The 19,629-nt window shown below is 42.3% G+C and overlaps 1 protein-coding gene across 5 annotated transcripts in view; it reads right to left on the bottom strand.

Moving 5' to 3' along the window:
- The window catches only part of CPSF6 (cleavage and polyadenylation specific factor 6), a 34,426-nt gene extending 16,964 nt beyond the window's left edge, over positions 1-17,462 (bottom strand). For 2 of the 5 annotated variants that reach the window (XM_062613702.1, XM_062613703.1), the window contains exons 1-5: positions 17,287-17,457; positions 4,820-5,029; positions 2,800-2,903; positions 1,937-2,082; positions 982-1,155 (exon numbers count right to left, since the gene is read on the bottom strand). In XM_062613702.1, the coding sequence (XP_062469686.1) occupies positions 982-1,155; positions 1,937-2,082; positions 2,800-2,903; positions 4,820-5,029; positions 17,287-17,346 (694 nt within the window). In that variant the 5' untranslated portion in view covers positions 17,347-17,457. Of the gene's footprint in view, positions 1-981; positions 1,156-1,936; positions 2,083-2,799; positions 2,904-4,819; positions 5,030-17,286 lie in introns of all 5 variants that reach the window. The other 3 variants (XM_062613701.1, XM_062613700.1, XM_062613704.1) reach the window with 3 other exon arrangements.
- Positions 17,463-19,629: the final 2,167 nt, after the last annotated feature.

Genomic DNA, 19,629 nt, shown 5'->3' with positions numbered 1-19,629 from the left:
GGCCTTTTTTTTAATTCTTAAACAAAAAAAACCACCAGAAACACCCCTCACTAAACAATCTGCAGCTCACACAAGACATGCACAGTCCCACTTTGGGTCCAGCAGCTTAGAAAATTTTTAACAGCTGCTTGACTGTCAGTATCTGAAGAGAACAACATTAACTTGAAAACTGACAACTCACCTCTCCAGTCACATAATCACCTGCTATTGTTAGCAACACCCCCAAAATCTTACAAAAAGGAGAAAGCACTGCCTCCTACTTACACCTGCAGCTAGTCTTTTATACGGGGCATAAGATACAACATATATTAAAAATTTGGGAAAAGCTATTTTGGAGAAGATAAGGTAAATGCAGTACTCAAACCTACTTTCAGGTCTTCATTAGTGGTTTTTCAATTGTTAGTAAGCAATCTACTACTGAATGACACTTATTAAAAATACTTAAGCTGACATAAGAAGTTCACTGCAACACAAGCCTGACTGGTCTGCCATATCAGATACCTGACTAAACATGAACACTTCCTCTCCAAATTTGTTGTATTCAAAGTGCCAACTAACCTGTCACTGGGCACGAATCAAAGCTGAATTTCTGATGGCGTGCAAACTTGTAATGCAGTAAGGAAAATTCACTTTACACTGCAACACAGGCATACTCACCCCAGGTAGCAAATCTGCACTACACTGAGCTAATAGCAAGTCTACTTGCCAACAGGATCGATCTGCTTTTTTCATAGTTTAAAAGTATATATATTGACACATTATAAAGACAGTTTCTAGAAAATGTTATTATATTGCTATCAAATTTAGGAAATAAGACTTGTTTGAATTTCAACAAAGAAATATTGTCAAATCCTACAGTCCAGCTCTGATCACTGATTACAACACACTACTGAACTCTCTTGATCTTTTTAATTTCCCAAGTATGCCACACTAATACAAGAAAACACAAATGAAACAAACTCTACATATGAATTATTTTACCTGGGAAAGGTGGTGGGGGCCCTCCTGGCCCTGCTGGTCCAGGGAATCTGTCTCCACCTGGAATGGCACCCGGAAAACGGCCTCGCCCTCTGTTACTAGGTGGAAATGCTGCACGCGAGCTTCCTCCTGGGGGACCAGCTTTACCTTCCCCAGACATCTGACCAGACTGTGTGGCTGCAATGGAAAGGCAGAAGTGTAACTACGTAAATCAAAATAGGTGAAAGCTTTTCAACATTTGACCTAAAGTTTTATGCAACGATAAAGCGTGACCTTAGGAGCACCAACTTCTTCCTTGGTACCCAAACCCAAAGCATTTGGGGAGGAATAAGTGCTTTGCCAAAATATGGCAGTGATCCACTATGCCCCATACTAATGAAATGGCACCTGGGGATACTGTCATTACTTCCTCTAACATAACCCAAGGCCACAAACAATTAGGGCTGGGAGCCACAAGACAAGGTGCTGGAGGAGAGCACAACACAGAATCCCCTTTCTCCATTCTGTCATAAGCACCGCTTGTCCAGACATCAGAATTTAGTCCAGTTTGTCCACAAATGTTAAATCTCTAAATGCTTCTGTGCTTTTTTGGTTGTTTTTTAAGATTACATCCACAAGAAATTGAGAAAGCTTCTCCAACTCTTAAGACAAGAGTTTGGCAAACCTGCAACCTTCTGTCGGAGAGTGCTATCAGTGTATTATCAGCTCTTCAGTGTAGTGTTTTGTTTTGGCTTTTTGTTTGGTTGGGTGGTTTGGTTTAGGGTTTTTGTTTGGTTTTTTAAATTCACTTTTATTTCAGGGGATCATCTTTAAGCAAAGATGCAACCTCATTCACCTGGACTGTAAACATTTTATAGCTATTTTAAACTGTAGAAATTATCACAAGCCAAATGGAGAAACTGCCATGCTACTTGTGGAATAAACAGCTTTTTCAAGGCAACACATAAGAAAGGCTTACTTTTCCTTGACTGCATTTCAAACTGACTCAGAAATTGTTTATTACATGGAGTTACAACAGGATTCTGCCCATGCAATTCTCTTTTAGGCAACAAATCCATCAACTTTTTGGAGGATGCTTCCGATCCCACACCCACAAGGGCAAACCTGAAAGGGAGAGAAAAAACAAGAAGTTAACACCACAATTTTTCCATTTCCTGGATATCTTGAGGCCTCATAAAAAAGGTTACACACAGTAAACAAAAAAATACTTGAAAACTAGATACAAAATTGTCCCGTAGGCTGTAGTCCAGTTTTCAGAACAAATGAAATAACTCATTCTAGGACATAAGAACTACCAAAAGTACAAGGTGCATCAAAATACATCACAAAGGCAGCTTTTTTGTGGGGTATCACTATATATGAACTCATATGACCATATTATTAAGCATTTAGCATGTTCTCATTACTGCTGAGGAGAGAGAAAGGCATATTTATGCAAAGACTAGGTTGTCAGTGAAAAAATGGGCTCAAGGACTCACTTTCAACAGTTAATGGAAAATAAGGATGTAAAAAAAGATTTAATAATGGCAGCTGGGGGAAGTATCACCTCACCATCACACAAACTGAAATCTAGGAACAGTCTTAATGAAGAGAGCCAAAAAGACACAACTCACAAACTAATGAGACACACAATGCCATCATAAAAATTTATGCCTGACACTTAAGTCATGAGTACAAAATAATATACACATTCATTGTTGCACATCAATAAAGATTATCAGTTCCCTTACTGATGGTTATGAAAACTGAAAACTCTTTTCCCCCTTTCTACCCTCCCAAACTTCAGGCCATTTGCAGAACAAACAAATGAGGAGTTCTTACCCTTTAGACTGGCCATTAGCACGGTTTTCAAAAAATTTTATCTCCAAAATATCATTCACCCCTAGTGAATGAACGGCTTCAGTCAGGTCTTCATCTGTTGTCCACTGAAAAAGATTTTTAATATTCAGTTATAAAAGCTTACCTAAAACACCAGGAAAATGAGAGCTAAGTTCTCCATGGATTCTTCGGGGTGTGTGAAGTTGGTCAAGAGGAATACTTTATTCAAGCTGTCAAAGTTTTCTGACTTTTGGCAAGCAGTCATTTGTATATTACAATTCTCAGAAAATTAATCTAAAAGATATACACACTTGCCCATATGGTATACTGTATGATTCCCTCCACATAGTACACCAATTACAGTATGCCCCAAAAAAATGGATTTGGATTCAAGTGACTTTTCTGAGAATATAAGTCTTAAACTGGACTATTCCAATAACTTAGTTTTTCCACACCCAATCCATTTTTCCTCCCCGATTCTATTATTTCCACACAAATGTCAATTTAAAACACCATATTAACCAGGTGCTCTTTATGAGAGCTTTGACTAACGAGAGTTTAGAGAACTACATATTATGTGCACAAAATCAGCAGGACTTACAGACAAAAGGTGGCAAACTAGACAAAAACTACACTTAGAAACAACTGCTTCCACTTAACCAAACCTAAGAAACAACTGCTTCCACTTAACCAAACCTACTTGCTGTAACTTCCTGTTAATAACTATGTAACATTTAACAATTTCACTCATCCAAAGACACACAATGACACTAACACTTACTGTTTTTTCCTACTTCAGTAACTCCTAACACTTCTTTAAATTTCAAATGGGAAGCGCAAAGTAGGCTTTAAAGATTCTGAGCTACTTATGTGACCTCACCCAAATCAAGGCTTCCTTTAAACACTCAACAAATTAAATCTGTTTAGAGCTAAATGCAAACAAAAAACATGACAGCAACACTAAAGTAGGCAAATGCACTTTGTGGCTAACTTCATTTGTGAAGCCAAATAATGAATAATGGGCACAAACTGCTGAATACTGGCCAACCTGCTTTACAAACCATGACACTTCACTTGGGTGAGTTCAGCTAATTCATGTGCTTTTTACAGATGCCATTCATTTCAGAATAGTACAACTATTAAGTCAATAGCTGCTTTACTTACCTATTAGTTCCTGAAACTAAGATCCTGCAATGATTAATAAAAAAACCCAAACACCTCAGCACCCATAAACTATTCTTTTTCAAGTCTAGCACCAGTAAGAAATTAATCAGAATCTTGAATTAGAATTTTGCAAGTATGGATCTGGAAGAACTGGATATCAACTTCCCTTAATTCAGCTACTGACCAGCTCTTGCCCTTTGTCTGCTTAACTGCAATTGAGTTTAAAATACTTCAGTGCTAGCAAAATTAAGTGTTTCAAGGGCAACTGCTGTTCAGTGAGTTATCCCACATCTGCAACTCCTAGGAGAAAGAAGCCTCAAGGCAAATACCTGAAAACAGTTTTGTTGCAAGAGTCACTGCCTGGAAAAAAGGGAAGTGGAAAGTGGCCCTGGGAAAATATGGAAAGTAATTTCAAGAAAATCCCAGAGAACCTTCCAGCTCCTTTTTAAACTAAAACCTACAGGAAGAGTTTACTGTAATTTGGGTTTGTTCAGTAGCCTTAAAGTATCTGCAGGCGTAAAGTATTTCACAGTTTAAGTTTTATTCCTCTTCCATTCAGTTTTCTGAAAACCTTAAGAAGACAGCAGCACAAATAACCCTTTGTTAACACTTAAAACATAAGCGGAAACTTTAAATTTTGTATTTACTGAAGGTTTCCTTGATTTTGAGACATCAAGACAGCTCCAGTCAGACTCACTGCACTTCAGGGGATTTTCTTGTGTTTTTCCTTTTGCCTACCTGCTTTGCTGTATGCTCAGCATTGCATATAAACCAATTTTAAAGCCAAAAATATTTACAAAGAATTATGTCCATAATTTAAAAATTCCTGGCTACATGTAAGTAGTAGTAAGCTACTTACCCAAGTAAGATTTCCAATGTACAAGGCAATTCTCTTTCCAGTATATGTATAGACAACATTTGGTGCAGCTCCTTTACCTACATCATCCCCAACAGATGGTGGGAGAGAATCCATGTAATCACGATCTTCTGGAGCATCTCCATTATTTGCAGATGGAGAAATTACATCATCATACAGATCAATTTGATCATGGCCACCATATTCAGCTTCCTAAAACACAAAAAGACACTCTAATTATATTTAACATTAAACCTCTTGAAACTTGCATGAAACAAAATGCTGTGATAGCTGCCACGTTCCACAGACAGGGTAAGCCTGATCCAATACCTACGTAACATCCCTGCTGAAAGTCTAATCCCTGGTTTCATTCACATTAAAGTATATAAAATTCTCATGACTACTATCATATTCTAAACTGACAGGAGGAAAAAATCCAAAATCACCAAAACCTTAAAAGTACTTCTGTCCACTGTTTTGCATTACAGTACCTCAGCCCTTGTAATATAAACAGAAATCCATTATTCTTGGAGTAAAACCAAAACACAGCACTGTACCAGCTACTAGGAAGAAAATTAACTCTGTCCCAGCCAAAACCAAGACAGTATCCATCCCTCTCTGTCTCTCTCATTTGTGTCATGCCCAGGCCCCACACTTTCCAATGCATCCCAGTTAACCACCATCACTGTTCATGTCTTTTGATAGGTACACACAGGTATCAGTCCCCTAGTCAATGGGGCATCCCTATAAAATGTCTGTTGCATTCATTTAGTCCATGGCTTTGGGATCCACCAGTGCAGTCTTTCAGGTCATGAAAGATGTTGTGTGGTGGTGTACTGCTGCATGCTGAAGCCAGTTCTGGTTCTACCACCACTGCCCATGTCTGGTATCACAGTTCATTCTTTATTAATCTGGGTGATTTTTATTCTAATACCATTGATATGGCATAGAGTCATCACAGAAGTGATGATATACAGTGCTATTAACATCATTCATACATGATATAGAGCAATTAACATCATGCAATTTAATTAACTGGCTATTCTCAAACAAAATCAAGTCTGCTTGAGGCAGTCCTTGGACTTCCCATCCTCCCGCATTACTCATCAAGTGCGCCCAGGTCCTTGAGCAAAAGCAATGCCACAGGCCGGTTTGCCTCTGCCTAAGTCAGGAACAACCCAGACTGTTTTCCCTAGCGTATTTTATATATGTGCTACAGGAACTTTGTCCCCTTCTATACTATATGAAAGTTTTAACTATGCCAGACCAGGCCAATCGGCAGATCCTCTAGTGTCGACTAATCAGGTAGCTTTTGCTAAATGTGTATTCCAATGTTTAAAGGTCCCACCACCCACTACTCTCACTGTAGTTTTTAACAGTCCTTTGTATCATTCTTTTTCCCAGAGGCTGGTGCATGATACCCACTCAGTGCCATGCTCTTTGGCCCAAGTCAATGAGGTTGTTTCTGATACAAGTCCTGCTGTCTGACTCAGTTCTTTCTGGGGTACCATGTAACCCCTAAGACTCGTTTCTCAAGGCCCAGGATAGTGTTCCAGGCAGTGGCGTGGGGCACAGCATATGTTTCCAGCCGTCTGGTGGTTGCTTCCACCATGGTAAGCACATGGCACTTGCCTTGGTAGGTTGGTGGGATTGTGATACAGTCAATCTGGCAGGCCTTCCCATATCTGTGCTTCAGCCATCGTCGTCCATACCAAAGAGGTTTTAACTGCTTGGCTTGCTTAATTGCTGCAAGTTTCACATTCATGAATAACCTGGGCAATAGTGTCCATTGTTAAGTTCACCCCTCGATCACAAGGCCACCTAATGTGGCATCTGTGGCTTGAAGTTTCATGGGCCCACCAGGCCAAAAATGATTCACCATTATGCTGCCAATCTAAATCAATTTGAGCCACCTCAGTCTTAGCAGCCTGATCCACCTGTTGATTGTTTTAATGTTCCTCAGTGGCCTGACTCTTGGTTACATGAAAATCTACATGGTGTACCTTCACCACCAGGTTCTGCACCCGGGCAGCAATATCTTGCCACAATGCAGCAGCCCAGTAGCTCTGCTTCCATTGCTGCAGCCACACCTGCAGGGCATTTGCCACCACTATTTATACTGTCAGTATAAAGTACTGCCCTCTTTCCTCGTTCAGCAAAGTCCAAGGCCAGCTGGATGTCCTTCACCTCAGCAAACTGACTTGACTTGCCTCCTTCAGTAGCTTCTGTGTCTTGTTGAGAACACACAGCTGCCTTCCATCTCCAATGTTTTCCTACAGTACAGCAGGACCCATCAGTAAACAAGGCATATTGCTTTTCACTTTCTGTTTATTATACAGTAGAACCTCTTCAGCACACATCACCTTCTCCTCTGGTGACATTCAAAAATCTTTGTCCTCTGGCCAGTCTGTGATGACTTCTAGAATGCCTGGACAATTGGGATTTCCTATTTGAGCTCATTGTGTAATTAGTGCAGCCCACTTACTCCATGTAGCATCAGTTGCATGATGTGTAGAGGAGACCCTGCCTTTAAACATCCAGTCCAGCATGGGCAACTGGGGTGCCAGTAAAAGCTGTGCTTCAGTGCCAATCACTTCCAAAGCAGCTCAAACCCTTTCATAGGCCGCCAGTATCTCTTTCTCAGTTGGGGTATAGCTGGCCTCAGATCCTCTGTATCCCCGACTCCAAAAGCTGAGGGGTTGACCTCGAGTCTCCCCTGGAGCTTTCTGCCAAAGGTTCCAGGTAGGACCGTTCTCCCCAGCTGCGGTGTAAAGCACACTTTTCACATCTTGCCTGGCCCAGACTGGCTCAAAGGCTACTGCATGAATTATCTCCCATTTAATTTGTTCAAAGGCTTGTTGGTACTCAGGGCCCCATCTGAAATCCTTCTTTCGGGTCACTTGACAGAAATGGCTTACTGTAAAACTGTACTTTGGAATGCGCATTCTCTATGGGGCTATTAAAGGGTGAGCAGATCCCACTGACCACTCCATGGCTCTCCAGCTGACAAATCAACTTATGGATGGGAATCAGGGAGCCTCTGTTGGTGCGATATTGCCACCAGTGCACTGCTGTGGTATCAATCGTCACATGCTGTTTTTCAACCCTCAGCAACCCCGGAACAGAAGGGTCCTCTGAGAGACCAGGCAAGGTGGACAGCTGCTTATTTAGTTCCATCTCCAAGGCAGGTATAGTGAAAGCCCACCAGTACCCTTTTATGTCCTCAAAATATCCTCTATGCCAAGGATGCACAGAGCCTCTGGGCCACTCACAATGGGGTGCTTTTCTCACTCATTCCCAGTCAGGCTGACTTTGGTCTCCAATACATTCAGCTGTTGGACCCCAACACACTCTCTACAAACTTCCACCACAAAGGCTGCATGCACTGGAGTTCATCTGGAGTGATAGGTGACTGTGTCAGGTCATAATAAATCATATGTAACACAGCTAATTCCCATAGGTACCAGATACCTCTCTCTGTGGTGGCCCACTTGCCTTGGTGACTTATAACATCTTCCTTACAGGGATACCTTTCCTTCACACTTGACAGGAGTCACCTCCAGAGTATGAGGACTTGTGTCTCTTTTCCAATCACCTTATCAATGCTCCTTCCCTAGGAAGTGATTCCCAACGGCTTGGCTCTCCTACCCCCTACTTTCAGTAGGACCATTCTGGTTTCAACACCCCAAGGATATTCAACATTTTCAGAATTCCCAAATGCTGTTGTAATCAGAATGGAGAAGAAGGGAAAGATGTCTCCTCATAGGTTGGCTCTCCAAGGAGAAAAGTTTACAGGTGTCATTATTAATAGTTTCTAACAGATGGCTTCTGAAGTACAGAGGTAATGGCAGTGCTGAGTACAAATACCAGATTAGCTTCACAACCAGTAATTCTATCATATTGTAAGCCAGTGTTCCAAAGTACCACAAAATTATAACCTCAGCCCAGACCCCAGAGGTGATACACAGCAAAATAGGGAATATACAGCAAGTAAAGTGCTACAGAACACAACTCTGAGAACAAGCACAACTACTTTGAGAGCAAATAAATCAACATTGTGACCAGCAACTAATAAACCAATACATTGAATGCTTGTAACGAATTGTTTTAGCAAGCTCTGATCAGATCTGTCATTATCTCAACTCTTCACTGTCCCAAGCTGGGCATCAAGAAGGACTCTCATGGTTATTCCCAGTAAGCAACTAAGTACCACACAGCCACATGCTCACTCTCCGTACCCTGAAGGGATGGGGAGGAGAATCAGGAAAAGATAAAACTTGTGGGTTGAGATAAGAACAGTTTAATAACTGAAATAAAACACAATAATAATGATGATGATAATTATAATAATTGAAAGGAAGATAACAAAAAAAGAGCAATAAAACCCAGTAAACAAAAGTTATGTACAATATAATTGTTCACCAACTGCTGACTGATGTCCAGCCCTTCCCTGAGCAGCGATCAGTCCCTCCTGGGTAACTTTCCCCAGTTTATGTACTGGGCATGATGTGCTGTGGTATGGAATGCCCCTTTGGCTAGTTTGGGTCAGGTGTCCTGGCTCTTCTCCCTCTGGCTTCTTGTGCCCTTCCTCACTGGCAGAGGATGAGACTGAAAAGTCCTTTATCAGAGTAACGTAAGTTGCCACTTAGCAACAACAAAACATTGGTGTTATCAGCACTATTCTCAGATACAGCCAGAACAGAGCACTGTACTAGTTACCGGGAAGAAATTAACTATGGCAGCCCAAACCAGGACAGCGAGCAACATGCAAAATGAGAGGCTAACATCTACTTTCAAGCAAATTTTTTCCATCAAAACATTTGGTAGTGAACAGACCATGCTTCTAGAGGAGCCCTACTGACAAACACAACATTCTACCTTTCAGACTTCTACTGCATTCCTAACTTGATCTTTATCTCCTCATTCACACAGAGGCAGACAAGGGCAGAATTCTGTTTCATTGAATTTAATAAACCCAAGGGTTTGTGTTTATTAATCATTTACTTACTCATGGGCTCCAGGGGGACTATTTTACAGCATTACAGCTGCCTCTGGGATATTTTAGTTCGGAAAAACATCGTGATGTTTCAGAGTAAATCGCTCCCTTCTCCCTCAGGTAGATGGAGGGGCCTGAGCCCCAGCTGCATCAGTTTGCTGATGTGCTACTACCAAGCCGTATTACTTTTATTGCAGACACAGCTGTACTGCCATCACAATTTAGAGGACAAAACATGTTGACTGTAAACAATAATACTCTCCTTCACAAAAACATACAAAAACCTTTTTTAAAAACACAATGTAACCTTAATCAGTGGGGTCAATTTCAAATATAAATGAAGCTGGGTGTTGTATATTTGCATTAAGAAACTATTTTAAAATAACTTTGATATTTGCCATTTTTCATCTTATGTATGGCTTCTCATCATATTCAATGGTGTTCAATTCCACAATGGGATGCTGCTATCCTTTTTTACTATGCTAGCAACCACTTGTTCTACCAAACAACTCAATCTGTGAGAGGGAGTAGCACCATCTAAACGCCTGCGACAGGAAGGCAATAACGCCTTGGTGAACAAGAACGGTCCGACAAAGCTTAGGAGAGTCTTACAGTGTTTAAAGTTAACCTTCAGCTTTTATATTTACTTTTACAGGTTGCTTTGCAACATGCAAAATCTGGATTTCAAAAGCCTGCAGAGGGTTCCTGGATTCTTCCACCCTGATCCAGAACAGCAACCACCTCAACAGGTCCTGATACCAGAGATATGGCAGCACCTGCTACCTTGTGAATCTGTATCTAGACATCCACACAAGCATCCTAAATATTTCAAGGTACCAAATACGGTGACTAGAGTAAATCAAGTTTGATTCCATGAAAAACAGGCTGCAAAGCTAGCAATCCTGGTTAAAAACCTCAAATAGCCACAACCATCATCAGATGATCAGCTTTCTTAAACATGAAAACATTACCACTGCTACTCATACAGGCAGAGTATCACTAAAATAAACAAACAAAAAAAACAGATTAGCTAAATTTTGGGATTGTCAATCAAGCAGATTTGATTTACAGTAAACTGTACTGTCCCAATACACTCTAAACCTCAACAGAAAGTATCTCTCTCAAGTTTATCATCATTAAATTAAATAAGGGCTTCTTGTTTTCACCTAGTCTGCCCAGTTCTCTATCTCAGTTTGATTCCTCCTATCATCACATCTAATGAGAGTAGGCTCAAAATACTGCCTGGGACAGGCCTAAACATGACATCTTACAGCAAGATTAAGGATGAGATCACAAAACAATTAAGGAAACCCTCTGCTAAAAGTGCAGCAATTCTAGTCATCTGTGTGTATGGGTGATGACTTCAGGGAAGTAGGATTTATAGTCTTGGTAGACAGCTCCAAACAGGCAGTCACTAGTCTTTCAGCAGATGCACACTAACCTATCTCCCTGAGAAGGCTGAGGTCAGCATTGCCAAAATACCGGAGCAGGCAGCAGTCCACTGCTCTGCAGCACTTCCCTAGGGCAAGAAACTCCTCTGAATCATACCAACTTTCTATCACATCAGCTTTCTGGTCACCATCAAAGGACGGAAAGAATTATTAGGGCAGCACAGTCTGCGTACAATTTTTGGTGGGCATGAAGTGCCTGATAGCATCAATGACTTAATTTAAAATAAAAAATGACAACAGAAAACCCAACGTTGTTCCCCATAATCTCTTCTTAAATTGTGCTGCTTTGGTAACTGACTGAACTCCATTTTGGCTACAAGTCTATCAACAAGGTGTGTGGTTAGATGATTAAGAATGATGAGTCAGCAAGTGTAGAGGGAAGAGGTGGTGCCTCAATGGCTGTTACAGAAGAGTCAACAATCCTTTCTCTTTCATACCCGTACCATGGAAATTTACCTACGCACACCCTTCTTTCCTAGTTTTAGAAGAACAAGAGAAAGAATACAGGAAGTGTTACTTCTCTGGTCTCAGCTATTTTGACAAATGCTTTGCCTGTACCATAAATTGGTTTTGACCTCTTCCAACTTCCTCAGTTAAGAGAAAATCATCAAGCATGAGGAGACATTATTTCTGCTCAATTATAGTCATTCACAATCTTGCAGATAAACATGCTAAAAAACTAAGTTAGCATCATTATTCTGGCCCCCAGCAATGCATTTCCAGAGCCCACGTTTCAACTAGACCACCGCCTAAAATACTCGATCATTTGCTCTAGGAAAATCAAGACTGAAATTCCACATTCTGTGCTACCACGTATGACTGTCTGAATGAAAAGGGTACTTAAAAGATACGCTCTCAAAGATTTATGTCAAACTAGCTGTTACACTTGCAGTTACGCAGCCCTTCCTCAGTATTGGCTTAATTACTGTTTACAGTGGTTTGCAACATTCAAATATAAAAGCAATATAAACACATAACACCACAGTCATGTCCAGAAGGGACAAACTGAAAGTATTACTTATTTTTGGAACTTAGCAGCCAGACGCCTCTCCTGCAGAGAGCTGGTCACTCCCTTCACAAAGGCTGTTTTGAAAACAGCTTTATCCCAGCAATAAAATTTCTTTTAACTGCATATACATCTGAGACCTGCTTTTTCTGTATAGCTCTGTTCAATGTAAGAGTTAAACTCTAAATTACACCTTCAGAAAGACAAAATCCAGTGATGTATTTTTTTAAATTTAAAAATGTAATTTTTCTTTACTATTTTTTCGGGGGGGGGAACACTCAAAAAAGCTAATTATCCAGCTTCTCCCTTAGCACTTTTTTCATTCAAGTTACAATGTTTGTGCTCAAAAACTCTAAATACATGTTAACATCCTCACTTTAAAAAAGTAAGTGCAGGTCCTGAAAAATAAGTTAAAAGAGATAGGCAAAATTCTTCCTGGTCTTGATCAGCTGTCTGAGCACACAAACTGGAACCTTAACAGAACAGCAGTTGTTTGATGTTTCTAAAATAGCACACTGCCTGTGGCAGAAACATCCACCACGGTGGACAAGTCTGTTAGACCACAATATTCACATTTACTCTACAGACCCACATGCTCTCAGCTCTACAACTGGCACACACTCCCTTGTCAAACAGAGTAACTGAAAATTCACAAGCAGTCAAAAGTATAAATTAAATGTAGGTAATAGTGCTGTTTGCATCAGAACAAAGCTAAGAGATGGTTTCAAGTTTCCTTTGTAGTTTGGTATTTGTAAACATGAAAAGGTTATCTCTTCCCCTTGCCCCTCTGAGTAGGTCAACAGAAATGACCATATACATACGTAGTAAGGTATTGCACATACGTTTTATAACACATAGGTCTGCCAGCTTATGGTTTTTACAATCAGGACAGCTCTGCCTTTCTGAGTAGAAATGCATTATACTACGATGTGTCCACTCCCTTCCATAAGGCACCCTTCTTGCTGATACAAAGGCGTGTTTTACTAGCCTGATTTATGTGGCTACTAAATGCTAGCTTGTTATTTATTACACAAAAATAAAAATACTTTCCTCTCTGTTACAGACAAGAAGTCAAGAGAGTAACTAACATGTTCCTACGGTTCTGTCGCCACAAAGGTTTCCCAGTAATTAGCCTCTTAGCTGCTTGTTCTATCTAAATTGCTTTTATTATCCAGTCACAAAATATAAAGTTAGAACTCTTAATTTCTAATTTGTTAGCATTTAAATATCAACAGAACACTACAGGCATGTTTAGACACATCTACAACACAACTGCAAGTATAGTATAAACAAAGCAAACGCTTTCCCCACAGCATTATAATAAGAGATCCTTAAATTGTTTTATTTCCTCAGCTTGGTCAGAAGGATTTTCTATACTTATATGCAATATGTACAATAAGTCCAGGGTTGGTGTTCTAAAAAAAAAAAAACAAAACCAAAAAACCCAAAAACCAAACCACCTAACAACTCTGACTGGCACAGCAGGGAACTTGACAATGCACAATCACACCTTCATGACTGCCAGAAAGTAAGCCAGTTTGCTGGACAAAGTTGCAGGCAACCTTGCGTCAGAATCAAGGTGGCCTCATGCACTCATCATCTCAGTACCATGCACTGATAGTCTAGGATTTTGTGTACAAAACCACCCCCTAATATTTGCTAAAGTGCCCCTTACTGCTGCCTTCTGCCATGAAAAGAATGCCAGCCTCAGCCATTTCTATGCAGATAATACAGGTCTCACGTGCAGCATAGATCTCCTTCCTGAAGCGCAAGATGTATAACATGTAGGGAGATGCTCAAGGTGAAATATGCCACGTAATACCTATTTCTTACAGGTAACAAGCAACGTATGCAGAAAGTATTAGACCGATGGGACTCTTGTCTCAAAACAAGGCTTCAAATACATATTATAGACCACTGGATGTGGAAGACAGCTTAGAACAACAAAACGGAAAATTACTCAACCAAGTACTTGGGAGGGAGCAGGGAGAGGAAAGCACAATTTAAAAAAAAAATAAGTACAACTGGTAAGAGCCAAGTTGAGCAAAGCTGTAAGCCTAAGGACAAAAAATATGATTATGACAAACAATAAGTTCATGAAAGAGTGAGAGGCAACACTGACAGACACAGTTTTGATGAGCTCTAGACAGAATAAGAAAAAATGCATTTTCCGTAAAAGGATTCGACTTCAAGTCAGTCAGGTCACTCCAACCAACACTAAATAAAACCCAAGACAGTTCTCAATTTTCATGCATCTTAGCCAGCTTGTAAAATCATGGCTCTGTGGTCTTTATTTCACCCTTATAACCTGTGGTTCATTTAGCACTAATCAAGCAGAACATCCTTCCCTTCCTTCTCATGGAAAAAGGCATTAGCACAATCCCAGAAGGGCCTCAAGGATGAGTACCTTGAGGCCCCGAACAAAACAACCAAAAAAACCTCAGTCACAAGTCCTAAATGACTCATTTACTACAGATGCAAACAAAAGTTTCATCCCTCCTTGGATATAAATACAGTTATATTGTACCCAGAAGAGCTACAAAAATACCTAGTGTATTTTTTAGTCAGTGCTACTTGCAAAACTAGTGGAAAAGGTTCCTATAGTTCAACTTCAACAAATATTGTTAAGTCAAATTAACTTGCGTGGTACCATAACACAATCAAAAAACAATACCTTATTGCTTTACATAAGGCAAATTTTCCTTACAAATACGGTGTTTCATAAAATGTCCATTACATAAACAAATTAATAATGCAAATCACTTTTTCCCTACAGCATTTCCTCAACTGTCACCTTCACTCATCCACAGATACGCAGAACCATTCCGTCTTATCAGTTGAAGCTGCCAGCTTCAAATTCAGAAACAGTAATTCACAAATAGAAGCTTCTAGAGGACCCATCACAATGATGTTAGAGGTAGTAATACTGTAGACAGTAACAACTAGTCTTCATTCATACTTGACAGAAGGGAATGGGAAAACACAGTGCTGTCAATGGTTTCCAGTAAAACTTTCTATTTTAAAGGAATAATACTTCAACTGTGCAGTTCCCGAGATAACATCAAAGTTAAAAAAAAAAAAAAGGGAAAAAAAAAAGCAAGAGAGAGACAAAAAACCCCACTAACTTGGAAAAGAACAAAAAGCAAATGGTTTTTGCAAAAGAAAAAGGCAAACAAAATACAAAGCCAAGCTGAGGGGTATGGGCACCAGCCTCTTTTTGCTTTGTTGCCCTGCATTTTACAAGGTTCACAAACTGAGAAAGCAGACTGCAGAAATGCAGCACCAGCAGGACAGCAACTAGGGTGAATAAAGCGAGAAAGAGATAACTGATCTCCTGTCTGCTGGAATATGCTAAGCCAAATCACCACAAGACTGTCTTCATCCGGACCATCATCCCTCCTTGCAGCATGGCTATAGGGACTATCAATTTTAACCACAACCTGAGTAGACCAGGACCATGCAAGTAAAATGCATCATCCCATCACTTTTGTTCTGGTAGTGTCTGCACTATACTTACAGCATAGAACAATCCTATTCCGAGGGCTTCTACGCACATGAATTTGCACAAACACTACAAAAACTACCAAAAATTCAAATTAGTTTTGTTTTGGGTTTTATTTTTTCCCTGAAAAACTTTGTTATCAGTGTTTTTACTTGCAACTGATTAAAACAAAACCAAGTTATTAAAGAATCTGAAGAGATGTACTTTTATGATAAACGGTATTTGTCCTAAGGTTCACTCCTATTTAAATTTAGTCTTCAACTGTAAGGGAGACACCTTCACCTGCAGACAAACTAAGTGAGTCCTCTCCATCACCTGCTCTCTGGTATGGCATTCTTTTATAGTATACCTTTACGAGATTACTGAATCTTCTCAATTATTTCGTCAATAAATATCTAAAGGATTAAAATTTCCCGAAATAGCTATAAGTTTCTATCCAAGTTAACTGTAACTTCCATAACCTATTCCCTGTTTTCCAGTTCTCTGAGGGGTAGACAGGCATACAGCATCACACAGTAAAACCAGTAAATGCATGAAAGTGCAGTTGTTCTGGGTTATTTCTGTTCTAGGACAGGAATAATGCAATCTGGGGCAACACAACCTGGAGAAGTACAGGAGTCACAAACACGGCAGATAGCACACAAAACCGATACGAACATTAGGGCTCGGTAGGAAAGCTGGCACACGGCTTTTGGGAAAGGATGAGGCGTAAAAAGAGAACTAGGAAAACGGACTGCCTGTAAACCAGAGAAGTTGTGTTTATTTCACCCATACTTCCTCATAAAAACACCAAGCTCGTCCTCTAAAGAAGGGCTGCATGGCTTTTTTAACGGCCAGGAGAGAATAAAAGGGGAAAAAAAAAAAAAAAAGGAAAGCAAAACCAGGAAAAAGAGAGTTTCCCTGTGCCGCGGAATTAAGCTGCACTAGTTCTGCCTCCCCCGCAAAAAGCGGCCGAGAAACTGCTCCCGCTCGGCGGCTTTTATATTCATCTGCGAACAATGGCAGTGCTTCCCCTCCGCTGCCGGGAAGGAGCTGCTCTCCCCACCGCACCCGGGAGGGTCCCGTTCTTCCGCGGCCTCCTCCGACCCGGGCCGGGAAAGGGATGTGGAGCCGCTCCTGCGAGGGCACTTGAGAGGGCGGGGAGGAAGAAAAGGAGGAAGGTGGGAAAGGCGCCCGCTCTCGGCGCACCGCGTCCTCCCTTGCCCTGCCCGCCAGCAGCCTCCTCTCAGCGGCGGCCTCCGCCAAGCAGGGCCCCGATAGCGCCCACAGGCCGGGCCTGAGGCGCGGCCTGCCCCTACCCCGCCCAGTCTCTGCGCAGATCCGCGCACCCGGCGGCGGCGGGAAAGCCCGGCGGCGGAGCCAGCCGAACAATGGCGGCGGCAGCGACCGGGCCCCCGCGCTGAGAGCCCTGCAGGCGGCGAAGGCGGGCGAGGAAAGGGAAAAGGAAGGCAGGGAGGAGCCGAGCCGAGCCGAGCCGGACCGGACCGAGTCGGGCCGCACCGCGCCCGCCCGTACCTGGTTGAATTCCTCGCCCACATCGGCGTAGATATCGATGTGGTCCACGCCGTCCGCCATGATCCCGCCCGGCCGCGCCTCGGGCCGCCGCCAGCCGCGCCCGGCTGCCGAGCCGCCACCGGGAGGGAGGGAGGGGGAAGGGAAGGAGCGAGGGGCCGGACCCGCGTCGTCACTTCCGCACGGGGAGGGGCTGCTTCCGGCGCCGCAGAGGTGGCGGCGGCCCGGGGTGGGAGCGGTTGGGTTAGCAGTGCTCTCCCGCCCCGCCCCGCCCCTGGCCGCCTGCCGCCCCGCGCTTGCACGTCTGTGCGTGGCTGTGGGCTCGCGGCGCCTCAGAGCGGGTGATCGGCCGGGCGGTGTTCGGGGCTCTGCTGTCCCGTCCTACCCCCGAGACCGGGCTCACGCGTGCTCTGCTGGGAGCTTCCTCCGGCGTCCCGCTGCCTCAGCGCCGGGCAAGATAACTCCCGCCGAGCAAAAGCGCGTCGGTTGCTTTAAATAGCTTCTGTAAAGTGAAGCAGAGGGACACATCTTCAGACTGGGGCTGCGTGCACTGCGCTCAGGAGTGCACTATAGTGCGCAGGAAGAGCCTGTAAGAATCAATCATAAGACTGTTTTGGGTTGGAAGAGACCTTAAAGCTCCTCCAGTTCCAACCCCTGCCACCGGCAGGGACACCTTCCACTAGAGCAGGTTGCTCCAAGCCCCTGTGTCCAACCTGGCCTTGAACACTGCCAGGGATGGGGCAGCCACGGCTTCTTTGGGCAACCTGTGCAAGGTCCTCACCGCTCAGTAAGGCACACAGTGTTCTGTGTTTAGCCAGACTCCGAAATACTTTGCTTTTACAGAGCTCAGTTTTAACATCACAAAGTGAACATAATCAGTGTCAAACCAAGAGATACAAGTTTTTTTTTTTCATAGAATCATAGAATACCAGGTTGGACGGGACCTTAAGGATCATCTGGTCCAATCTTTATAGGTGAAGCATGACCTAGACTAAATGTCCCAGCACCCCATCTGGCCAAATGTTAACAGTGTCCAGTGTTGGGGAATCCACCACTTCCCTGGGGAGATTATTTCAGTGGACGATTGCTCTTACTGTGAAAAAAATTCCTCCTGTCTACAGTCGGAATCTCCCCAGGAGCATCTTTATCCTGTGACTCCTTGAAAAAAGGAGTCTCCATCTTCTTTGTGGCCACCCTTTAAATACTGGAAGATGGTGATAAGGTCTCCCCTGAGCCTTCTCTTCTCAAGGCTGGACAAACCCAGTTCCCTCAGCCTTCCTCATACAGCAAGCTTCCCAGTTCTGTGATCACCTTTGTGGCCCTTCTCTGCACCCTCTCCAGCCTGCCCACATCTTTTTTTGTATAGCAGGGATCACAACTGACCACAGTATTCCAGATGTAGTCTGGCAAGTGCTGAGTGGGACAGTGAATTTATCTCTGCTGGTGATGCCCTTGTTGGTGTAACCCGGCATCCTGCTGGCTTTCTTTGCTGCAGCTGCAGGTTTTTAATGCATTCAGAACTGTTAAGAGTTGCAAAGATAGCTTCAAGTTATTTTTGAATGAATGTGCCTATTATCTGGATCCGTGTTTAAGCTCCAGGTGATTTGGAAAAAAAAACAGCATCTCCTGGAACATACTGCACAACGTACGTAATGTTCTACATCAGAGATTATGTTCAGCATTGTACATTATGTTGCACATCCAAAAATAAAGCTGCTTTCTTCACTTTACTATGAGCTGACAATGAGGAGCTTGTATTTCTCAGACTCTATTAAAATAATGTAAAGACATCACTGCAAGGAATAAAAATGCTAAGTGTTATTTTTAGCTTGACTCAAAATTTCTTTTTCCATGTCGGGGAGTACTTCTCAGTTCCTAGATCAGCATCCACATCCCAAACTGTCCTGAGTGCATGTTCAGTCCCAGGCTTGGGTACAGGCCACCCTGTCTATCTTGCTGCCTCTGCATTGCAGTGTCTGTTGGAAGGAAAGATGAATGGACTAGAAAAGAAGTGAAAAAACAGAGAACCCAAACAAGGGATATGCTGGGGAGCATACCTGCTGACAGTCCAGATATACCTCAAGCATGGAGATGTTTAGGCATTATTCCTGGAGTTCTTATCCAGCCTGTGGCACATTAAAATTATCAGTTGTGGATCTCTTGTGTTATTCTTGGTGTTAATAATTCTGGAAGACAGAAACCCTGTAACTGAATTTGTTTTCAACTCTGTAACAGAGCGTCCTGATTAGAGGAACTAGAACATCCCTTAGCCTTTGGAAAAGTTCAGAGTATCACCTGAAGAAAAAATAAAAATACCAAATTTATAGGAACAAGCAAACAAAAATT

The sequence above is a fragment of the Pezoporus occidentalis genome, unplaced genomic scaffold, assembly GCF_034315485.1.
Source record: "Pezoporus occidentalis ecotype Australia unplaced genomic scaffold, CSIRO_AGI_Poc_V1 ctg17, whole genome shotgun sequence".
Lineage (NCBI taxonomy): Eukaryota > Metazoa > Chordata > Aves > Psittaciformes > Psittacidae > Pezoporus > Pezoporus occidentalis.
Note: the sequence above shows the minus strand (reverse complement) of the source record. Positions and strands in the feature narration are given on the sequence as shown.